The sequence below is a fragment of the Ctenopharyngodon idella genome, chromosome 16 (assembly GCF_019924925.1).
Source record: "Ctenopharyngodon idella isolate HZGC_01 chromosome 16, HZGC01, whole genome shotgun sequence".
Taxonomy (NCBI): domain Eukaryota; kingdom Metazoa; phylum Chordata; class Actinopteri; order Cypriniformes; family Xenocyprididae; genus Ctenopharyngodon; species Ctenopharyngodon idella.
This window is the reverse complement of record NC_067235.1, coordinates 23,292,161-23,312,666: the sequence shown is the minus strand read 5'-3', so window position 1 is coordinate 23,312,666 and position 20,506 is coordinate 23,292,161. Positions and strand designations below refer to the sequence as shown.

The 20,506-nt window shown below is 36.2% G+C and overlaps 1 protein-coding gene across 3 annotated transcripts; it reads right to left on the bottom strand.

Moving 5' to 3' along the window:
- Positions 1–1,863: 1,863 nt before the first annotated feature.
- On the bottom strand, positions 1,864–19,290 carry lingo4b (leucine rich repeat and Ig domain containing 4b). 3 transcript variants are annotated; one of them, XM_051864531.1, is made up of 3 exons: positions 18,793–19,290; positions 6,335–6,453; positions 1,864–5,028 (listed from the first exon to the last, which is right to left on the bottom strand). In XM_051864531.1, the coding sequence occupies exon 3, from the start codon at positions 5,014–5,016 to the stop codon at positions 3,202–3,204; it is 1,815 nt and encodes a 604-aa protein (XP_051720491.1). In that variant the 5' UTR covers positions 5,017–5,028; positions 6,335–6,453; positions 18,793–19,290; the 3' UTR covers positions 1,864–3,201. The 3 variants fall into 3 exon arrangements, with proteins under 3 accessions (XP_051720491.1, XP_051720492.1, XP_051720493.1); XM_051864532.1 differs by having other exon boundaries at positions 18,806–19,290; XM_051864533.1 differs by lacking the exon at positions 18,793–19,290 and adding an exon at positions 11,317–11,549.
- Positions 19,291–20,506: the final 1,216 nt, after the last annotated feature.

Here is a 20,506-nt window from a genome sequence, read left to right as displayed (position 1 = left end):
ATCATTATCTTGCAATAATTGCCATGAAATGTGCCAAACTTGGACAAATTTGTCATACTCTTTTAGGTGTTTTTAAAAAAAAAAATTTGTAACAGAGTAGGCCTAGTCATGTCCATTAGCAATAGCATAGCTCTTCCGTATTCCTGACTGTGGGAACTAGTGTTGTTATAGATGCTTTAAAGATACATGTGTGATAAACTGTCCAAGTAATCTATTATGTTTTTTTTTTTTTTTTTTTTTTTTAAAGTGTACTGTTTAATTTGCTTTCTCAGTTCTTGCCAATACTCTGAATTTGACAGAATCAGCAATAAGAATCTGCTCACTCTGCATCTTGCCTGTGTTATTGTCCTATTCATCATGTTCATCAATACTCTTGGAGCTCAGATAAGCCAATGTTCACTGCATCAGTGGCAGAGTGGGCCAGAAAACATACTTCCATACTTCCTTATTCATTGTGGATTATTTGACACCATGAAATCTGCTACATTTATCATAAGTAGTTTCAAATGATCTCTGTGTAAACTGATGCACCTGAGTTTTAAAGCATCTTGCACAGGTTTGTATAGTATAGGCTATTGTCTAATTATGTCTTTCTTTGGCTCCAGCTAGTGGCCAAAAGGCATAAGTGACATATTTTGGTCAAAGTGGTGGCACAAATTGTTCCTCATATCTTTGAGTACAGAACAGGAAGATCTGGACATACTGTAATTGCAGTAAATTTATTTGACCATGGGCACATGTTCACTGTACAGTTCCACACACTTTTGCAATTTTGTGTGTGTGTGTGTGTGTGTATGTGTGTGTATATATATGTGTGTATATATATATATATATAGGATGAACACTTTTTTGGGACACTTTTTGCCATTGAGATTACTGGGAAAATGCATCCCAATCAACCTGAATTCATATACTTCTCTGTCTCTGTGCCGTATATACATACACACAGTAAATGTTTATTATTTTCAAATATGTGACAAAATTCTTATCTTAATAAAATAATTATTTAACTGTTAGTTTAGTTGTTGTTTAATTCCACATTTTTTTGAGAACATAAAGCAGTTTTATTTTATCATAGTACAGTATCTGTCTGTGGGCTGAGCACGCCTGTAGCCAGACAGACCTATATAACAGATTGAGACATCTAGAGGTAATCCTAAAGGGTTTAAACCACTGGTCATACACGTGATTATCATCTTTTTTCTGGGTTATTCTGGGCAATGGCAGAAATGATTTACTCTCACTCTCTCGCTCTCTTTCTCTCCCTCTCTGCAGAATCCAGTTAAAGCTTGAGAACTGTCTGTCCAACAAAACGACAGCCTGCCTGCGAGTCTCCCGTCTCTTCCTGTACTCTCAGACAATAATCCGTCATCAGTGTAATAAAACATACCTATCACGTTTCAATTTGACTTTGTTATTAGACTGAATAAATGGCACAAATTCTGTAAAATCAAACATAAATCGTAGGTAATCAGATGAGAGGCAGCAGGAGACAATTATTTCTCTGTTTAACAAACAAGACAGTGACTGATGCAAATAATTATGCAGATTCTTCTCTCTTACATTTCCTGTCATTTATCCTCCACAATCAGATGAAAAACTGCAGCCACTCAAGGTTATAGGTGCTGCCTTGATGAAACAGATGGAGCTTACATCTGGGCTGTTTGATACTGCATACACCAGAGTAACAAAGAGGTATGATCACAGTGTCCTTTAAAATTACAGCCGTCAACTGTATTAATGCACCCTGCAAATTGTTCAGACTTTCAGGGCTCAGAAATTAATTTTACCTAGAAATGAACTTGAATTTTTAATGAGGAGGTTTAAAATGGAACACTATGAAGTAAAGACAGTGAGACAAGATGGTTTTCTGAACAGGCAGACTTGCATAGTCTTTAATGATCCAATGCAAAATATTATAACTTACAAATGCATTAGCAAAAACATCAAAATGTGGAAATATAACTTATATACATTACATAAATTGCAAAGCATCTTAGGTAGATAACCATGTGTGGTGTGCAGTCATGACATAGCCATTTGTGCATAGCCAGAAGAGTCACTGACATGGCATAACATCACATGATGATGTTTATAAAAAATGAAAAACAGCAAAAAGAAGCATAAAAGACATTTCTGAATGACCTTGCAAAATTTTTGTAATCTTACGGCAACCTATAAGTATAACATCTGTAATGAACAATATCACACACACAATATATAATACAGTAATCCATTTCAATCCTTAACTCATCCATTTAAATTCTTAACTTTTTAAAAACTTACTATTAGCTAAGTTAATTTATTTCCTGTTGCAATGTTTTAATTGCTACAAACTACAATAGACATTAATAGGCTGTTAAAACAGATATAGTTCTATGGGGTTTTTTCAGTCTTTTGCATTTGTGCAACATAGTTACAACTGTTAACTGTTACATAGTTACTGTTCAAATCAAATCAAATGCATCATCGCATGCCGTGTTCTGGTTTAATTTGGCAGTGAAATGAGTATCTCTGAAGTCTAACTGTGCCAGAGCCCACATAAAGGAAGAGATTTTATTCATTATACTAAGAGCTGTGAGCCTGAAAAAATGACACCAAATCAAGGGCACACCACAATAAATAAGCAGTTGTTTAATTATTTATTAGTGGAAAATTATATATATATATAAAAAAAAAAGTCTTTACACACTATATTATGTGTGTATATATAATTAATTAGTTAATAAATGTAATGTTTAATTATCAATATTAAAATTATTTACGTAAAATGTACTATTAATAGTACTTAATAGTAAATAAATGTTATATATAATTGTATTATTTTATGAAAATGAATTATTACTATCGGACACTAAGAGTATTTGTTGTTTGTCTTCAGACTTTGGCATTGCTCAATCCACAATACAACCTACTTATCTTAAATTTGATATAATCAAACTTCTCAGCTAAAATGTTGTTATTATAAAGAGAAGTTACTATACCTACTTACATTAATGTCAATCAGGCTTGCAAAATATGAATGAGATTATTATAAAGATAAGTTACTATACCTATTTACATGAATGTCAGTCAGGCTTGCAAAATGTGTTATCATAAGGCTTTGTACCTTGCTGTGTTGGCAAGCTGCAACTTTGAGAGTTACTACAGTTTTAAAGGCTTAACTAATTGTAACTGTGACCATTCATTTTCTATTCCAGCTCAAATAAGCTTCATTGTGAATCTCCCAGTGTCCCCACCATCTCCACCTCCACCCATGGATGATCGTGGCACGAAGTCTATAGTGGCAGTGTGTTTTATCTGTCCTTTGCTCTGACTCCAGAAGAACATAAACACAAAACAGATCGCCACAGAGCTGAGGAAAGAGAGAAATCCCATGGTGGTAGCAATGATGAGGGTTTTAGCATCAAATGGGTAAGGATTTGACACCCGTGCCGAGGAGTTGGTAGAAGGAGGTAATGAAGTTTCCATCCATCCCTCGTCTGAGAAATACGATGCTGTGCGGTTTTGTGGGATCCCCTCCACTTGGAGACTCATGGAGATGCTGTCATTACCCGCTGCATTAGCTGCAATACATAGATACGTTCCACTGTCCTGTACTTGGGCGTAACGCACTTCTAAACTCCCATTAGCAAGCACTCGTACTCTCCCGACAGAGCTAAGTGCAGTCTGTTGGGCTGACAGCCAAGTAATAGAAGGCGACGGATAGCCGTCGGCTCTGCAGTCAAAGCGTATGCTCATGCCCTCCACCACACTCACATCCTGCAGCTGGCGGTTCAGAATCTGTGCTTGTCTGCACGTAAATATAACTGGAAGGTCATCCTCTGAAAAGTCACGAAATGCCTTCTTGTGCTGATTCAGAGCCGAACAGGTGGGTTGGCGGCCATCAAAATCCAGCCGCCGACGCCGTCGCACAACCCAGAGTAGCCTGCAGTCGCAAGCCAACGGGTTTCTGTCCAGCCGCAGTGTCTGCAAGTTCCCTACGGAGTGGAAGACACTTTCTTCCAATGTCGTTAGACGATTTGAGGACACATTGAGCAAACGAAAGTGGACCAGACCCCTGAAGGCACCCGGCTCAATACGTAACAAGCTCCCACCTACCAGGTGCAACTCCTGCAGCCGAAGAAGCTCCCCCAGCAAGTTGCCTTGTATGGAGGTGATGGGGTTGTAGGACAGGTCGAGATACTGCAGGTAAGTGAGATGGCGCAAGGGAGCGTAAGGTACAGAGCTAAGGTTACAGTTGCTTAAAACTAAAGTGGTAAGGTTGAGACCGACCAGGCTGTTGCTATTAAGCGTCTCGAGAGAAGGCCAATGGAGGATCTGCAATGTGCGCAGCTGGTGCAGTCGGCGAAAGGCGTTGTTGGGCAGCACGCTTATGGTCAGCTTGCGCAGACGCAGCTTGGTCAAGCTCTGAAGTTGCGACAGAGCCTCAGTGGGGATGGAGGTTAGATTGCTGCGGTCCACGTTCAGCTCTTTCAGCGCCTGCAGCCCAACAAAAGCCCGTTGCGAGATAAACACCAGGTCGTTTTCTCCTGCATCGAGCTGCTGTAAGTTAATCATGTCCCGGAATGTGTAATCCAGGAAAACCAGGATCTCATTCTCACTGATATCCAGACGTTGAAGGTTGGAGAGGCCAGAGAAGACCCCGACGGGGAGGATCTTGAGGCGGTTGTTCTTTATCCTCAAGTATCGCAGGTTCTTCAGCCCCTGAAATGTTTCCACCTCAATCATGGAGATAATGTTCTCGCTCAAGTCCAGGTCCTCCAGCTTTGACAGACCGGAAAACTGACGTCTAGCCAACGTTTTCAATTGGTTTCCTGAAAGATCTAAGCGTTTGGCATTGCTGGGTAACCCCTCAGGCACACCTGTCAGGTGTCTTGAGGAGCAGTTGACCTCCAATGTGTCATGATAACAAGTGCATTTCTGTGGGCAGGTGAAGTCAGCAGCTGATAGGTTTAGGCACCACAACAGCAGGACTGTCCATGCGCCCCGCTGGCCACACAGATCCATGAACATCTTACCTCCTTCCTGCAAAAAAAGAAAATTACATATAAGAGTGTCCACAATAAGGAAAAATCTTTAAAATCATAATGTCAAGTTCTTAGAAAAGTAATTTTTGTTGGTTTCATGGGGTTTTGAAAAACTTTGAAGTTTTTGAATCACTTTGAAGAAGTTTAGGAAAGAAAAATTCTTGATAGTTACTTGATGGTTACACAAGTCGTTAAATTGAAACGTTCAAATTAATGACTTGTGTGACAAGATCAAGTTTTCTTAATCGTAGTAAAGACTTCGTTAAAATAGTCAACGTGACTACAGTGGTTAAACCTTAATGTTATGAAGCGACAAGAATACTGTTTGTGCGCAAAAACAAAACAAAAATAACGACTTTATTCAACAAATTCCTCTCTCCCCTGTCATTCTCATACACTGTTTACGTTCAGCGCTTCCAGGTTCTACGTCAGAACATTCTCGTCGCTTCATAACATTAATGTTGAACCACCGTAGTCAAGTTGACTATTTTAACGATGTCTTTACTACCTTTCTGGACCTTGAATGACAGTAATTATGTTGCTTTCTATGGGGGATAAAAAACCTTTTGGATTTCATAAAAATATCTTAATTTGTGTTCTAAAGATGAATGAAGGTCTTACGGGTGTGGAACGACATGAGGGTGAGTACGTAATGACAGAAATTTCATTTTTGGGTGAACTAACCCTTTAATTCATTTTCAAAAATGTTTTTAAATATATTAATCAAAGTTAAAAACTCTTTTTTTTTAACTATTAATAAGTAGTGAAGCAGCTTTGTTAAAAATATTTTTTCTAAGAATTACCGGTAATAGATTATTTCAAACTATACGTAGGTTTTATTTTCAAGAATTTTATTCTTTTAATTAGGCTTTTCTTCATTGTGACATCAAGACAGGTTTATTACCACGACATTTCTGATTTCATCCCTCCCAAAAATATCAATATGAATTTTAATTCAGAAATTAAATACATGCACATCAAAGAAGAGGTGATTTCAAGTCATTGTATGTATGAAATGCATTTGCATAAAATGTGTATTTTTGATTTTTTTTTTTTTTTTTTGAATAATGTATTTTTGAATAAATTAATTGATATGGACAAAAAAAAGAAAAAAAAGAAAATGAGTGTTTTGTTATTGACCCAAATGTATCTTGATCAATCATAACGGAACAGGACTACTGTAAGTACTACTTAGTATTACTCTACATCTAATAGAAGCATTTTCAAGAGCTATGGATGTCGAATAATTAAATTATAAGACAAACATTACCCATAACTCCTTTTTTTTATCTAGTTATGCTTACCAAGGGACTTTTGTAGTGCCAGTTCTCATAACCAGATATTTTCAGGATGGTATCTATGTGGGGCTCAGTGTTCGTTGGAGATGCATTCAGTCACATTTAGAAGTCACACTTCCAAAAGCCTAAAGCCAGAGAGAAGAGAAGAAACAGCAAAAATTATTGAGACTGATTTATGATGATTTTTGCTAACAATCTCTTTAATCCTCTGCTTTTAGACAGACTGACTGATCCAGACACAACTGAAGTTGTAGAACAGCTTTTCATCCATTTCTGATAAAGGACCACAGCGGAACGTTCTACACCTGTTTTGGTAAGAGACTGCAAAATGTATGTGTGTGTCAATTAAATGCACACTCATTTGGTAAACATAACAATTCAGTGTGGCTTAACAACACGCACAGCACAAAGAATCCTTTGGTGGTACAAACTACAATTTAGCCACTGTGCAGAAAAAAAGTGCACAGCAATGAAGGGGTGACACTCTAAATTGTCAAGAGTGCAAAATAGACACATCCAGACCCCCACCCCTCCCCCCACACATATTTATGAACTAGCACGACTATAACACAGAGCAAGTTTTTGCAAATTTGTGAAATAAAATCAATAATTCAGCCACAAAGCAGTAAAAAAAATTAACAGCAAGGAAGAGGTTACGGAAGAGGTTACACAAGAGTACAAAACAGACACAACCACTCAAACACACACTCACACACACGCAGAGACACACACAACACACTATTATACACACAAAAAAACTGGTTTGGCTGTAACAATATGGTAAAATTATGCCAAATGACTCAAATAAGAGGTTGAAATCAGATCAGACCCAGATTTATTAAGCTGCCATAAAACATACCTGTATATTTTTGTTACATTTTTATTGAATTTTGATGTTTTGTGTAACAAAATGTCCTCCTCTGTGTTCAGGTTTGACTGTAGTAAAATTAATGCAAAAACTGGCACTTCAAATCAACATTTCAAACAAAAAAAAATCTAAACCTAGACATTCTCAAAGACTACTTTTTGTCAAAGTATAAATCCAAATCCACAACTTAACAAAAATAAGTATTTATGTCTAAAAACACTAGAGAATTTATAAGCCACTTTATATAGAACTATATAGGAATCTAGTGGTTACACCATGGCATTACATTTAGTTTTTCTGATACTTACTTATTTACTTCCACCAGATGGCACTAATCTACCTTCAAAAAATTTGATTTTAAATGCCTCATCTCTATTTTAACATGGAATATTGCTTTAAGTGAAAAATAATTAAAAAATATATCAGAAATAAATTGTGTATGATTTTCAATGGGGACAAATAGCTAATAAAAATTGTATAAATATTGCAAAGTATCATAAAATACCCTCAAAATTTTAAATAATCAAAAAATATTAAACAAAACTATATTCCATTGGTTTTCCTAAGAAAAAAAAAAAAAAGTTGCATTTCAAGGTTTTGGTCACTTTTGACCACGAAGGAGCCAAGTGTGACCCCTAAACGAAGAGGACCAGAGGGTTAAATACATAGGGAGAGGAAATCAGCTGAACAGAAACAAGGAAACTGGAACACAGAACACAAGCAGAACGGGAACAAAGTACTGACTGAAAAGGAAACCAAACACAGTGAAACTAAACAGAAATAAACACGACCCCGACAGTGAATAAAAATGATGAGACAGGTGACAGCTGCACACTAACACGCTTATTTCCCTCCAGCCCTCTGCATTTACAGCTCTAGAGGGTCTGATGTGAGAGGACAGGTGTGCAGGGCACTTTCACTATAGTCCAGCTTAACCTTATGTCACAGGGTGCAGGTGCAGAGACCTAGACACAAATTAGGAATTACCCACTCAGCACGGACAGACGTTGACTCAGCTTCAGTTTAACAGATAGAGCTGAGCCAAATGACAGCAGAGCTCAGAGAAAAACACTGGATTGCTCAATAATATATGAATTCAGTATACACACTCTAAATAAAGAAGAGTGATTCATTATTTGAACATACAGGGTTGGGCAAGAATACATCAAAATGTATTTTAAAATAAAATACCAAATACCTTAATTTTAAGTGTAACAAAATAAACTACAAAATACAGCAGCCACACCATGTATCAAAATAAACTACTGTATTTTTGTATTTTTAAAATACTAAAAAATACTTTTACAAGGGAGCATGAAATTTCTTCGCAAACCTTCCATCAATTGGCCTATTTGATCTATCCCTTCACCATTACACTGACTCTGTGTAAACAATGTTTGATAGCAACAGCTTTTCTCTGCCCGAGTCATGCAATAAATCTGACATATGCAACCAGTTAAAGGCGCAATATGTACAGTAGGATTTTTGGATTAAAATATCCAAAAACCACTAGAACAATGTTATATATTTTGTTGACTTGTGTACTTACATGATCCCAAATGTTTCCAAGAATGTTTAAATCCAGAGAAATAAGCAATTTTAACCAGGACACGGGCTGTGTCCGTGCGTCACCTATCTTTGACATCATACCCTCAATTTCCGATTTTATTTAGTAGAAACCATGGAAACACCAAAGACGCTTTATATTCCTCATTTCTCTAATAAAACATGTTTTATTAGACAGATGAGGAACTGTTTGGATTCATTCATCGACAGAAAACTATGTTATATAGCTTCTTGTTTAAATCTCATTTTCTTGATTTACAGCGAATACCATGTTTTACCATGACTAATATCGATCTATCTTACTGCAGTGTGCAACAAGTGTCTCATAGTAGCCGCCGAGCGAACGCAGAGTAGCACTATAACAACTTTCAACACATAAATGTATCTAATATGATAAACAGCGCTGCGTTACTCCACATACGCTAGACTGAAAAAAGCGGAAGCAGCGACTGTGGCATAATAAAAGTTCCGCTGCTCTCGAGGCATGTGTCGCGCTCGTCTCTCATTAACATTCGCTCCAGCGGTCTCGTTCAGCTCCAACATCACTCGGTAATGTTAATAATCTCATCCATGAACATGATTTCTGCCTGAGTCCCGTCCCGATTCTTTTCCACTGGCTGTAGACGTGAAGACAATACCTCCCATGATTCCACAAAATCAAGGATAAGCGACTGAATAAGTGACCTCTAGCAGTGAAAATTTACATATTGTGGCTTTAACAGATCAAATATACACATATCCCTGTGATCTCCCAGATGAAGGTTAGTTTTAAAGTAACCAACAGTTTAATGTTTAACAGTTTGCAAATGACTCATAATTGTATCCTAATTTAGTTACTTTGTGTTTGGTAACGAAGGGCCTACTTTGCATCAGCAACACTGACTCAATGACAAACAAGTCATTTATAAGAAGACAACTGATGGCACCTGTATTCATAGCAACTAGTTTCTAACTAATGAATCATTTGATTGTTAATCATAAATATAGGGGGCTGCTGCTCGGTATAATAGTTTTCAAGAACATTATGCAAATTGGTAAACTATTTAGCCTATAGGCTACTAAAACGAACACCAAAACTTAACATCTGTTCTGAACTCAACAAGTCTGGGCAAACTACTTAGTAGGCACCAATCAGAGGCCGCATTTTTATGATGTCATCATGTAGACTTCTTACAAAGTATTTTACTGTATTTTAAAACTACAAAAATACAAAACACTAAAGTATTTTGATACAAAATACAAAGCCATTTTCATCAACCCTATCAAATACAAATTACGAAATATTATTTTGTATTTGAAATATGTATTTGAAATACATGTATCATAAATACTGCCCATCCCTGTGAACATACATGCACTGAATTAACGTAAAACTGAAATGAAAGTGTTTTTTGACAAAACCTTACACAACTATGGGTATATGTTTAGCTTTGCACTGAAAAAGTAAATCAAGGCAACATGATGGATTGAGATGTCTGACAATTAGATTTGTTCTTTCAACAGTGTAATTATCCTCAGTAATTTAGTCTGTTTGGATTTGTTTGTTCACTAAATGTTAAATGTCTCCTGTCAAATATTAATTAGCAGCACAAGAATCTTTATCATGCAGTTTTTACATTACTCACCTCTAAAGGGAAAGATAGCTTGCGAGTCTTTGCCTCAGAAAACATGTTTCACTTCAGTTTATTATAGATAGACAACCTCGATACTTCACACATAAACCTCAGATGACAATTAACAAACAGCTTAAAGGGATAGTTCACCCAGAAATTATGTCAAAAAATTATGTCATCATTTACTCACCCACAATAAGATATTTTGAAGAATGTGGGTAACCAAACAGCTGCTGGTCCCCTATTGACTTCCATAATATGAAGAAAATGAAGAGAAAAAAAATACAATGGCAGTCAATGTGAACCAGAAACTGTTTGGTTATGAACACTCTTTCAAACTCTCTGTTTGGTTACCCACATTCTTCAAAATATCTTCTTTTGTGTTCAACAGAAGAAAGAAACTCATACAGGTTTAGAACAACTTGTGGGTGAGTAAATGATGACAGAATTTTCATTTTTGGGTGAACTATCCCTTTAATAAAGTACAAAAATGAGCTTTAAACATAAGAAAGTAGCACTGATTACAAAAACAACAGCAACATTAGACAAAACCACAAACTGTTGTATGATAATACTGCAGAGCATGCTGGGAGATCACAAACTCTTAAAAAATCAGTTTGAGATTAAAATGTTTGTCTGACTCTAGGCTAATTCGGAAAGCATTTGCATTTGTCTCCATGCCTGATATTTACTCCAAAATTATTTTATACTGTATGAGAACTTGAAAAAGAAAAAGAAAAAGCCATTTTTATTAAAAAAAAAGCATCTCTAAAGTATCACATTATTAGACCTGTTACATACATAAAAAGTCTTTAAAAAATAAACTAAATTAGAATTTAAATGCTTAATAAATCATAATTCTACACAGAATTTCTACAAATTTCTGGTACAATAGTCCTTTGCATACTAATGAACTGAATAAAATGGGCACAAACTCCTACCTTGTCGTGACAAATGATCTCAATTAATCCAGTCTTGCATTACACCTCTCCCACTGCTTGCTTGCTTAATATAGCCTATTCACATGGATCTGGGTTTCTCTTATTTTCCTGTTTACACACAAAGCTTCTATTTTGAACCTGTTCCTGCTAAAACCACTTAAAATGAGGTTGACTTGTTTCCCTGAGTACTCCAGTCCAGTGTCATCCCCAGTCTCCACATAAAGGCCTTATACTGACCAAATAAGCTGACTCATAATGCTGTATCTAGCAAAAGGAGGGAGAGAATCACTCTTGGCTTGGCTGTTTTGACACCATATTGGTTTTCCACACAGCAGAGAGCCTGGCTTACACAAATTAAAGGTGTGAATCCCTCCCTGTCGACTGTGAAAGACACAGTTCAGCAGGTGTACGAGATCTGGACAAAACTCGTGCTCTTGCTGCTTGCCTATATAACATTTTCACACTGTCTGACAACTAAGCTCATCTTGATTGCTTATAATGAAAGCAAGAAAACATAGCCTAAGTGATTATGATCTCATGATTTTAATGCTGAAACATCTCGACAGACAGACGGCTAATTATATATTTTTTCTTGTTCTGTACAAAATCTCTTTTCTCTATATAGCATTTGTGGTTAAAATAAATGGTTTATTTTATTATTTTTATATATATTAATATATTAATACATATTAATATAACATTTATAAAATATATATAAAATAAATATATATATATATAAATATTCATATTTTAATAATATATTTTATTATAAATGTAAAGAATAATTACATATATAATCATATATATATATATATATATATATATATATAAAACGGTTAGTTTGTGTCCTTGATTCTGATTGGTCAATAGTTGTGTTTTACTCGCGATAAAACACGGCTATGACCGCTTCACCCACAAAACTACACTAAACATTTAGCAACCACTCTTAGTAACGTAAACTGTTCTCAATTTATATTGTTCGTTGAAGCTTACTGTATTATGTAGAAGTGAGAAAAAGATCGAGTGAGCAAGTTTATTACCTGCATTCAGATTTAGCATTTTCCTTCAGGTCAGTCCTATGCTCATAATAAAAAATCTGTTTAAATGTCCGATGTATTATCCTGTCTTTTTAACAGTTAAGGGGTTTTCCCGTGACTAACAGCGCTAGTCAAAGCATTTGTCAGTTGCGTCTTGTTCCGTGCTGACAACAATTCAGTCTTTTTTTCAATGTAAAAGTCTTCGCTACTGACTGACACACTCATAAAGACAGTCTTTGCCGCCATCTAATGATGTAATAATCTAACTTCTGTTGCTGTTCACGGTCAGGGACTATTTTTTCTGGCGGAAGAAAAGGCTTTGGTGAAAATTTACTTCATAAAAGTTGCATTGATACCGCTTCCGTTTCGCGTTGTGCCTAACAACGCCCTTCAGCCATGCCTTATTCACGATACAGCACAGCTTCTTGTACCTTATTGCTTACATAAAATATTCATATTTTAATAATAGATTTTATTTATAAATATAAAAGAATAATTACATGTTTAATCATATATATGCGTATATATATATATATATATATATATATATATATATTCTTACCTAAAATTAATATATAAAATATATTAATATAATATAAATTTATATCAAAAATATAAATATTTTATATTCTTATTTTTTTATTATATAAACCACAAAAAATATATATTTTTATATTTTATTCATTAACACTATTAAAATTAAAACTGCCAAATTTGTGGCCCAAACCCAATAAGATGCCTCATATTAAAACTTTTGCATAATCGCCTACCAGGACCGTCTACATACCAGCTTTGGCAATGCTCTTATCTAACAATCAACACTCTGCCAAACATCGAGTGTGCCCTTGTCGATCTGATGCAATGTCATCACAGTTAGCCAGCTCTCACTAAGCTGAACACACCCAACATAATGTGTTGTTTTCTCATTTCAGGCCTGACTTTCATACATTCACATCAACAATTAGAACTCATCAAGGTCAGACAGGCTTCATTAGGTTACAATAAATGACATGGACCTCTGCCAGATACTATAACAGGGGGTCAAAACCTTTCCATTGCTGCTGTAGCTGTTCCCCTGACTCCATTAGTAAACCATAACACTTAAAGCCTCTGCAGACTGACTGCAGATTTGCACTTCACTGACTCTAGGCGTGCAGAAGGGCTTATAACAGTAAGAAAGTAAGTATTATTGAGCTTTAACTGTGCGTTCTAGTGTAAAAAGGTCAGGGGAGGTACGTGCCGAGCAAACAGATGAGGGAATCCAGGCATTTTGAAATTAAAATTAACCTTCAACATTACAGGATATTCACAAAATGTCAGCCAAATCCACAAGGTGTTTTATTTTTACCCTTTATTTTGGCTTACACTAAAAGTGTCTAAAATTTCAGGACCTCTTCAGTGACAATATCAGAGGTCGCCAACCTGCATATTTAGCTTGACCTCTAACCTCTGAGTGCAGCCAGGGAATGTAGTTCACCTGTCTCTTGGAGCCTGTGCTATTCTCGTCCCAGCAGGGTGAAAACTACCCGGAGCCACTCTCCAATCTCCAATTAGAATTCCTCACATCAGTTCTTCACAGAAACAATTGCAACAAAGTGAGAAAGAGGCTGTTTATGGCTCCTGGCCCTCCACCCTCTCCACAGAATGAAGCCATGGGAATGAACGCAAGTATTAAAAGCTTTCAGAAACAGGTGTTGTTTAGCTATGGGATATGATGACAGATCTTCAGGACATGGAGTACTTGTTCCCTTCGAGTTTGCCCGGGGAACGGAAAAATAAATATTACCGAGAAGGTGAGGTTCACACTTGGATGCACAAACCACAGATGCTTCCTCAAAGTGTTTGTATTTCGAGCCCACAGTGAATTTACAAGACACTTCTGCTCATCCTTCTGTAATCCGCCTTTGCTGAAAACCATAATGACAGAGTTTAAAAAACATTTCTGTTGTGTGTTTGCATGTGTAGCATATAATACAAGCATTTATAATCTCAGCCTCTGTTGAAGTGTGACTGATTTTGCTGCTTTAGTCTAAAGGAGTGTGAGAGGAAGATAGTATAACAGGTGTGGCTTCAGGCCTGTAACAAACAGTTTGTATTGTAAACATAAGTGCACACTGCAGACTGTAATACAGGATGTGTTTTGTGGCAGTGGCGGTTGTTTTTCAAAGTCTTGTTTTTGTGTACAATGGCATTAACACCACATCAGATTATGCTTTCCCTGGGAATGAACATCAAACAACCGTACACACTACTAAATTAATTATTAAACTATTGATTCAGTCATGGTTAACGACTGAGATTTTTTATCGATAAATATGCCTACTCATTTCGCCTATTTGCATTTAGATTACCTTTGCCATCATCTAATGTTCACTTAAAGTTAAACTTTAAAATTTAATAACACTGTTTAAATTAAAAAAATTAAAAGTGAAATGAAAATCTAACTTTTCATACAATGAACATTATAATTTTGTGATGCCTGAATTCACTTGTAGCATTTAAAATGATTGATTTTAGTTTTTAGTGTTTTTATTTATTTAGACAAAATAATATGAAATTGTATTTTAAAAATCAGCCAATTATAGACAATTGCTATCGCAGGAAACAATATCTAATATTTTGTATATATTGTGCATATTTTACTTGGTCAAACCAATATGAATGTTCATGCTTCTCCGTTTTTCATGATTATGTGGAGCAGCTGAGAGAGGTCACGATGGGTTTAGATCACAACAGTCTGAAGGACAGATTATGATAATTCAGCTTTGCGCTGGTCACTTCAGTCAGTGCGTGTACATTGTGTACCCCAAAGACAATCAAATTTGATGAATATCTGTGGAAAAATGAACATGACATCATCTCACATGTTGCTACTGCTTGCCAGAAGGCAGCACACATACTGTATGTGCATGAGTGTTTTAAAATGACTTCAACGCTAACTTTTCAAGGACACACAAGTGAGGTCACCTCAGGCTAAACTGAATGCATTAATGTAACTGGGTCACTGCATTTGTGCATTCCACAAGTTCATTGTTAATTTTAGTTAAGTTTTTAATGGACAATAGATAACAAACATTTGCATTTATATTGTATATATAAACCTGTGAAACACGCAGCACCAAAAGCATCTGAAATTCAGTAGACGTGCTGGAGGGATGGAGATAATTTGTTTTTGAAGGCCCAGATTCAGATTTCATTCCATCAATGCAACGTCTCTTGAAGCATAGAGTATAAATCAAGTCTGAGTCCATTGATTTTTAGTGTGATTGTGGAGAGTTCACACATATGGATGTGGTTTAAGCTCATATGTCATCTGTGAAAAGCACAGAATCTTCTTCACCCATGTATGTATGTCCATAGATTTTAATCCATCAGTAGGCGTTGCAACCCAGTGGTGCTGACAGATTGCCTCCTATCCAGGGTCACAGATCCAGCTCTTAAAGTCCCCTGGAGTCAGTAATTTTATCCCTTAAAAAAACTCATCTTTGATCACCAAAATGACATATTTAAATGTTTTTTCCTGTGAAAAAATTTCTTCATGCCTTAAAATAGCTTGAATGTAACACCCTTGCCTCATTTAGTATACGCGGATCAATGAATATGCAAATTGGCCCCGGCTCCACTCGCTCATGCCAGCTCAGAGATCCACTCGGTCAACTGACTGAGGTAAACACTGCACAATGGTGACACATGGGGACACATAACGGTAATTAATATGATTAGCCTTCTGCTTGACTATGGCTGTGTCCGAAATTGTCCCCTTTACCCTTAAAAAGGGCACTATTTGATAGGACAGCCATTTGTAGTGGTGTCCGAAACAATCGTGGACGTTACTGAGTGCCCTCATTCAATCCCACAATGCACCGCAATAATGAGCGTACAACTGATGTACACTCAATGGCTAGAGACCCATAATGCATTGTGAGAGTCGCGCCGAATGAATTCCCGCGTCTGACCAGAAGATGGCGTCCGCAGCTGAATCTTCCATCCATCCACTTCCCAATGTGGCAACAGCGTAATATCAGGTATAAATTCCTTTTTACTTGATTATTAAATTGTTTAATTAAGGTTTATACATGCTAGTTTTCATGAGCTCAAGATAAATTTTCATTTTTCATTACTACTGGAGCTGCCAGTTTGCCAAGATTCAAAAGATTATTAAACAGCAAGCACAAACCATGCAAAAGCGACAGCCCTTCTGGCGCACCTGGTGTATGGAATAGTTAATGAGGGTATAGGAGGCGATTTCGAACACAGCATACGTTATCATGTTAACAGCTAATAATGTGTTACTAATGTTACACAAACCATGTTCCCGTTCGTCATCTCAGAGTCAAGACAGCTGCCTTCTAACAATCAGTATCCTTACAAACGCTTTGAACAACTCAGAACGTCGGTGGAGAAAGGCGTATATTTCATCATAACATTGTAATATGCATTATACACCCGCCATATTGCTAAATTTTTCACATCAACAGAAAATTATACAAGAATAACCTGGTTTCTCTCGATACTCCCCTGCTAGTTCGCTGTTAATGATATGCTACAGAGCGCCGGCACATTGACATGATTGGTTACAAGATAGTTTTCAAACCGCGGGTTTGAGTCTTTTTTTCACTGCAGTTTTAAGGAGAAAATACTCAGTAATGGTGTTGGCATATGAATTTGCACATGGTTTGTCTTAAAGCATATAAAAACACCACACAGACATACAAATATTAAAAGATGGGTCTGGTCTATAGGGAAATTTCGCCAGTGAGACCTCTTCATCTGGCTGTGTGCTGTAATACAGGACACCCATTAGCAGGGTCATTTGGTGCCCTGGATAGTTCACAGTCTAAGCAGTCCTAAATAGGTCCGTTTTAGGGCAGCAGGATTACACAAAGAACCAGGTTGATGCTCACAATGTGAGGCAGACTTATCAGGGCCCCAAATCTCAAATTAAGTCCAAAGGTAACTGCTGTGCATTATTAAAAAGGCAAAACTGGTCAAAACAGGGCATCTGCACCTGTTCAGTGATATTAAACCCTGCTTCAAAATGACCTCACAGCAGCAGACCTCATAAATCACATGCCGATACATATGAGGGCGTGATAAGAATGTCGAGTGACCAAGCGAAACAAACCGGTGATCAAGTAAGTGCTTTTATCGCTCCGCCCCATGAACCGGTGATAAATCAGGCTCTGCTGTGCATTACAACTCTTCTGATTAAAGTGCTCATCTGGACCGGCCCCAAAGCTTGCGCTCCTTCAGCGCTGGCTTACGAGGGAGCAACAGGAATTTGCCTTGCTGCACATCATTGGCGATGCGGGATGCTGTTTGAAATCTCATTAGAGAGAACTTGCTCAGATTGATTAGTTTTAATTAAGACAGCCATGACTGCCAGGGGCCTCCAAAAGCTTAGTGACTGTGCGAGCCGAGAATGTGAATGCTACGCACAATGCCAGCTGACCACTGGTGCCGCTAACTGCTATTTTTAGTTGTATGTTTGCCTCCCAAAACAAAAGCCTTCAAAGATATTTGCCTCATGGGACTATGATCTGGCCCTGACAAGTTGGCTTAAACAAACAAAGAAACAAATCTATCTATCTATTTATCTACTTAGATTCATTGAGTCTAATTGTAATGTCTATCTATCTATCTATCTATCTAGTCATTGAGTCTAATTGATCTGACAATCTATCTATATATCTATCTATCTAGTCATTGTGTCTAATTGGTCTGTCAGTCAATTAATCAATCAATCTATCTATCTATCTATCTATCTATCTATCTAGTAATTGAGTCTAATTGGTCTGTCAATCAATCAATCAATCTATCTAGAGTCACTGAGTCTAATTGGTCTGTCCTTCAATCAATCAATCAATCAATCTATCTATCTATCTACCTAGAGTCAATGAGTCTAATTGTAATGTCTATCTATCTGTCTATCTATCTGTCTGTCTGTCTGCCCTTCTGTCTGTATATCAAGTTAATGAGTCAAATCAATTCTCTATCAATGTCTCTCAAACAATAAATCAATCAACAAATCTAAGTCTACTTAATTTTCTATTCCAGCTTTACACACTACCTGATATTTTAAGAAAATAATTTTGAATAGCCTAATATTTTTAAGTTTTTGAAAGTACATATACCTTTCTACAATATCATCTTTACCTTGGAAACCATAGTATTAGAATGAAATTCCTCACACATTATGATTACACTAGTCTACAACAAGAGTCGTTAACTTTAATGTCAGTTGTTTAGCTTAAAATAATGTAATAAATGTTGTTTTCATGATATTTAATATTTATGTTTTCATGTCCATGAGTAAGAAGTCTGAATGTGACGACATGAGTAACTTCAAAATTAGTCATAACCTTGAAGAACACCAAACAAACATTGATATGAATAAACCTACGTAAACTATCAGAAAAAAACACAAAGCGGAACTCACCCGCTTCCCTTACAATATCTGCATGGCAGCGATGTCATAGCTTTCCAAGTCTTTGTCCATCTCGGTTCGCAGTTCCTCACTTTTGCACAATGTCCTCTAACATCGTGCTCAGAAAGACGACGAGCCTGTCTTGAGACAAGACCCGAATGTTTTTAATCGCTTTGTTTCTTCATTAATTCCTTCAGTCTACGACACATCCCTCCGGGGTCTAGTAGGATAATTGTAACCTTAATTTAGGTTGGCTGTTCTCCGCACTGACGCTCCTCTGCACTCGCTCCTCTAACTTCCAACTCCCACCTGCCCGTTTCAATACGAGTGAACATCCAAACCCCAGCGGTTTTAGAGAGCAGATCGGTGTTTACTGGTCTATTCAGCAGAGCTGATGAAGGATAACACCTCGTGAGGGCACTCTGAGAGAATGACAGATATTTGCGCGGCTTGGCCAAATCTCCGGATTTAGGTAAAACAGCAGATGGTTGCCTGAGTGAGACTCGTGGCTTGTAGATGATTTATAACATCTCATGGGACACATGTTTACTTTAGTCGATTTATAGGCCTACGATACAAAAGCTCACTATGTAAATGTGACATTTTGTGGTAAACTGTTTTTACTTCTTGGTATTGTCGAAAAGAGAACAATATCCAAAACTTAAATTACTTATTTATTTATTTATTTATTTTTTTGTGTTAAATTTAAGGTTAAAAAAAAAAAAAGAAAGGAAAAAAAAAGCTGGCAGTTGTGGTTGTCAGAACTTTACCGTAAAATACAGTGACAATAGGCCTATTTCAAGAGCTGACATAGTTTGTCAGCTCCTATGTCACAGATGACACAGGAATGACACAGATGACACAGGAATGACACAGATTTAGCCATAAAAGGTTATAAACATCAACTAAAAGGCAACATTACAATGCACATAAATTGTTTAAAAATGGGACCCCAACATTTTAAGCCTCTAGTGTTGTTCGGTCATTTTACAGCGAATTTTTTTTTTTTTCGATGTTATGGGTAACAAAATGTCTTTCTCTGTGATCAGGTTTGACTGTAGTAAAATTAATGCAAAATAGAGCTATATATAGGAATCTACACCATGTTCATTACATAAGTTTTCTTTTTTTACTCCCACCAGATGGCACTAATCTACCTTCAAAAATGGCATTGTCTCTAATTTAACATGAAATACTGCTTTAATTGAAAAGAAATAAAGAACAGTTTTTTTTGTGTATGATTGATTTTCAATGGGAATTTTCAAACATGATTATTGCATAATGAAATTCTCTCAAAATACAAAATAAAAAATAGTACTGAACAAAAACATACATTGAAAATAAAAATTCTGGGAATGCCCATTTCCATGTGAATACAATTACTTGTAACATATAGCCTACTTATTAAAAATAGTCCTATTATTTATTGCTATTAATTATTACTCTTATATATTAAAATATTGCACTGTAAAAGTATGTAGGCCTATTACCTTGTTAAATACTGTATTTTATATTACTATTAGATATTATATTATTAGATATTATTAGATGATTCATTTAGTTTCTACTTCCAATGCATTTTAACAATATTTTCAGTAAAATTACATTGTAATTGTCTTTTAAAATATAGGCCTAATAGATTTTTAGTAAGGTAATTTAGTTGTCAGGTTTTTTCTGTATTTTTTTATTATTTTTTTTATCCTTTTTTGTTAAAATAACTATATTT

What these genes read in the sequence shown, in the direction of transcription:
- lingo4b (XM_051864531.1), bottom strand. Translation starts at nt 5,016, where the DNA reads ATGTTCATGGATCTGTGTGGCCAGCGGGGCGCATGGACAGTCCTGCTG.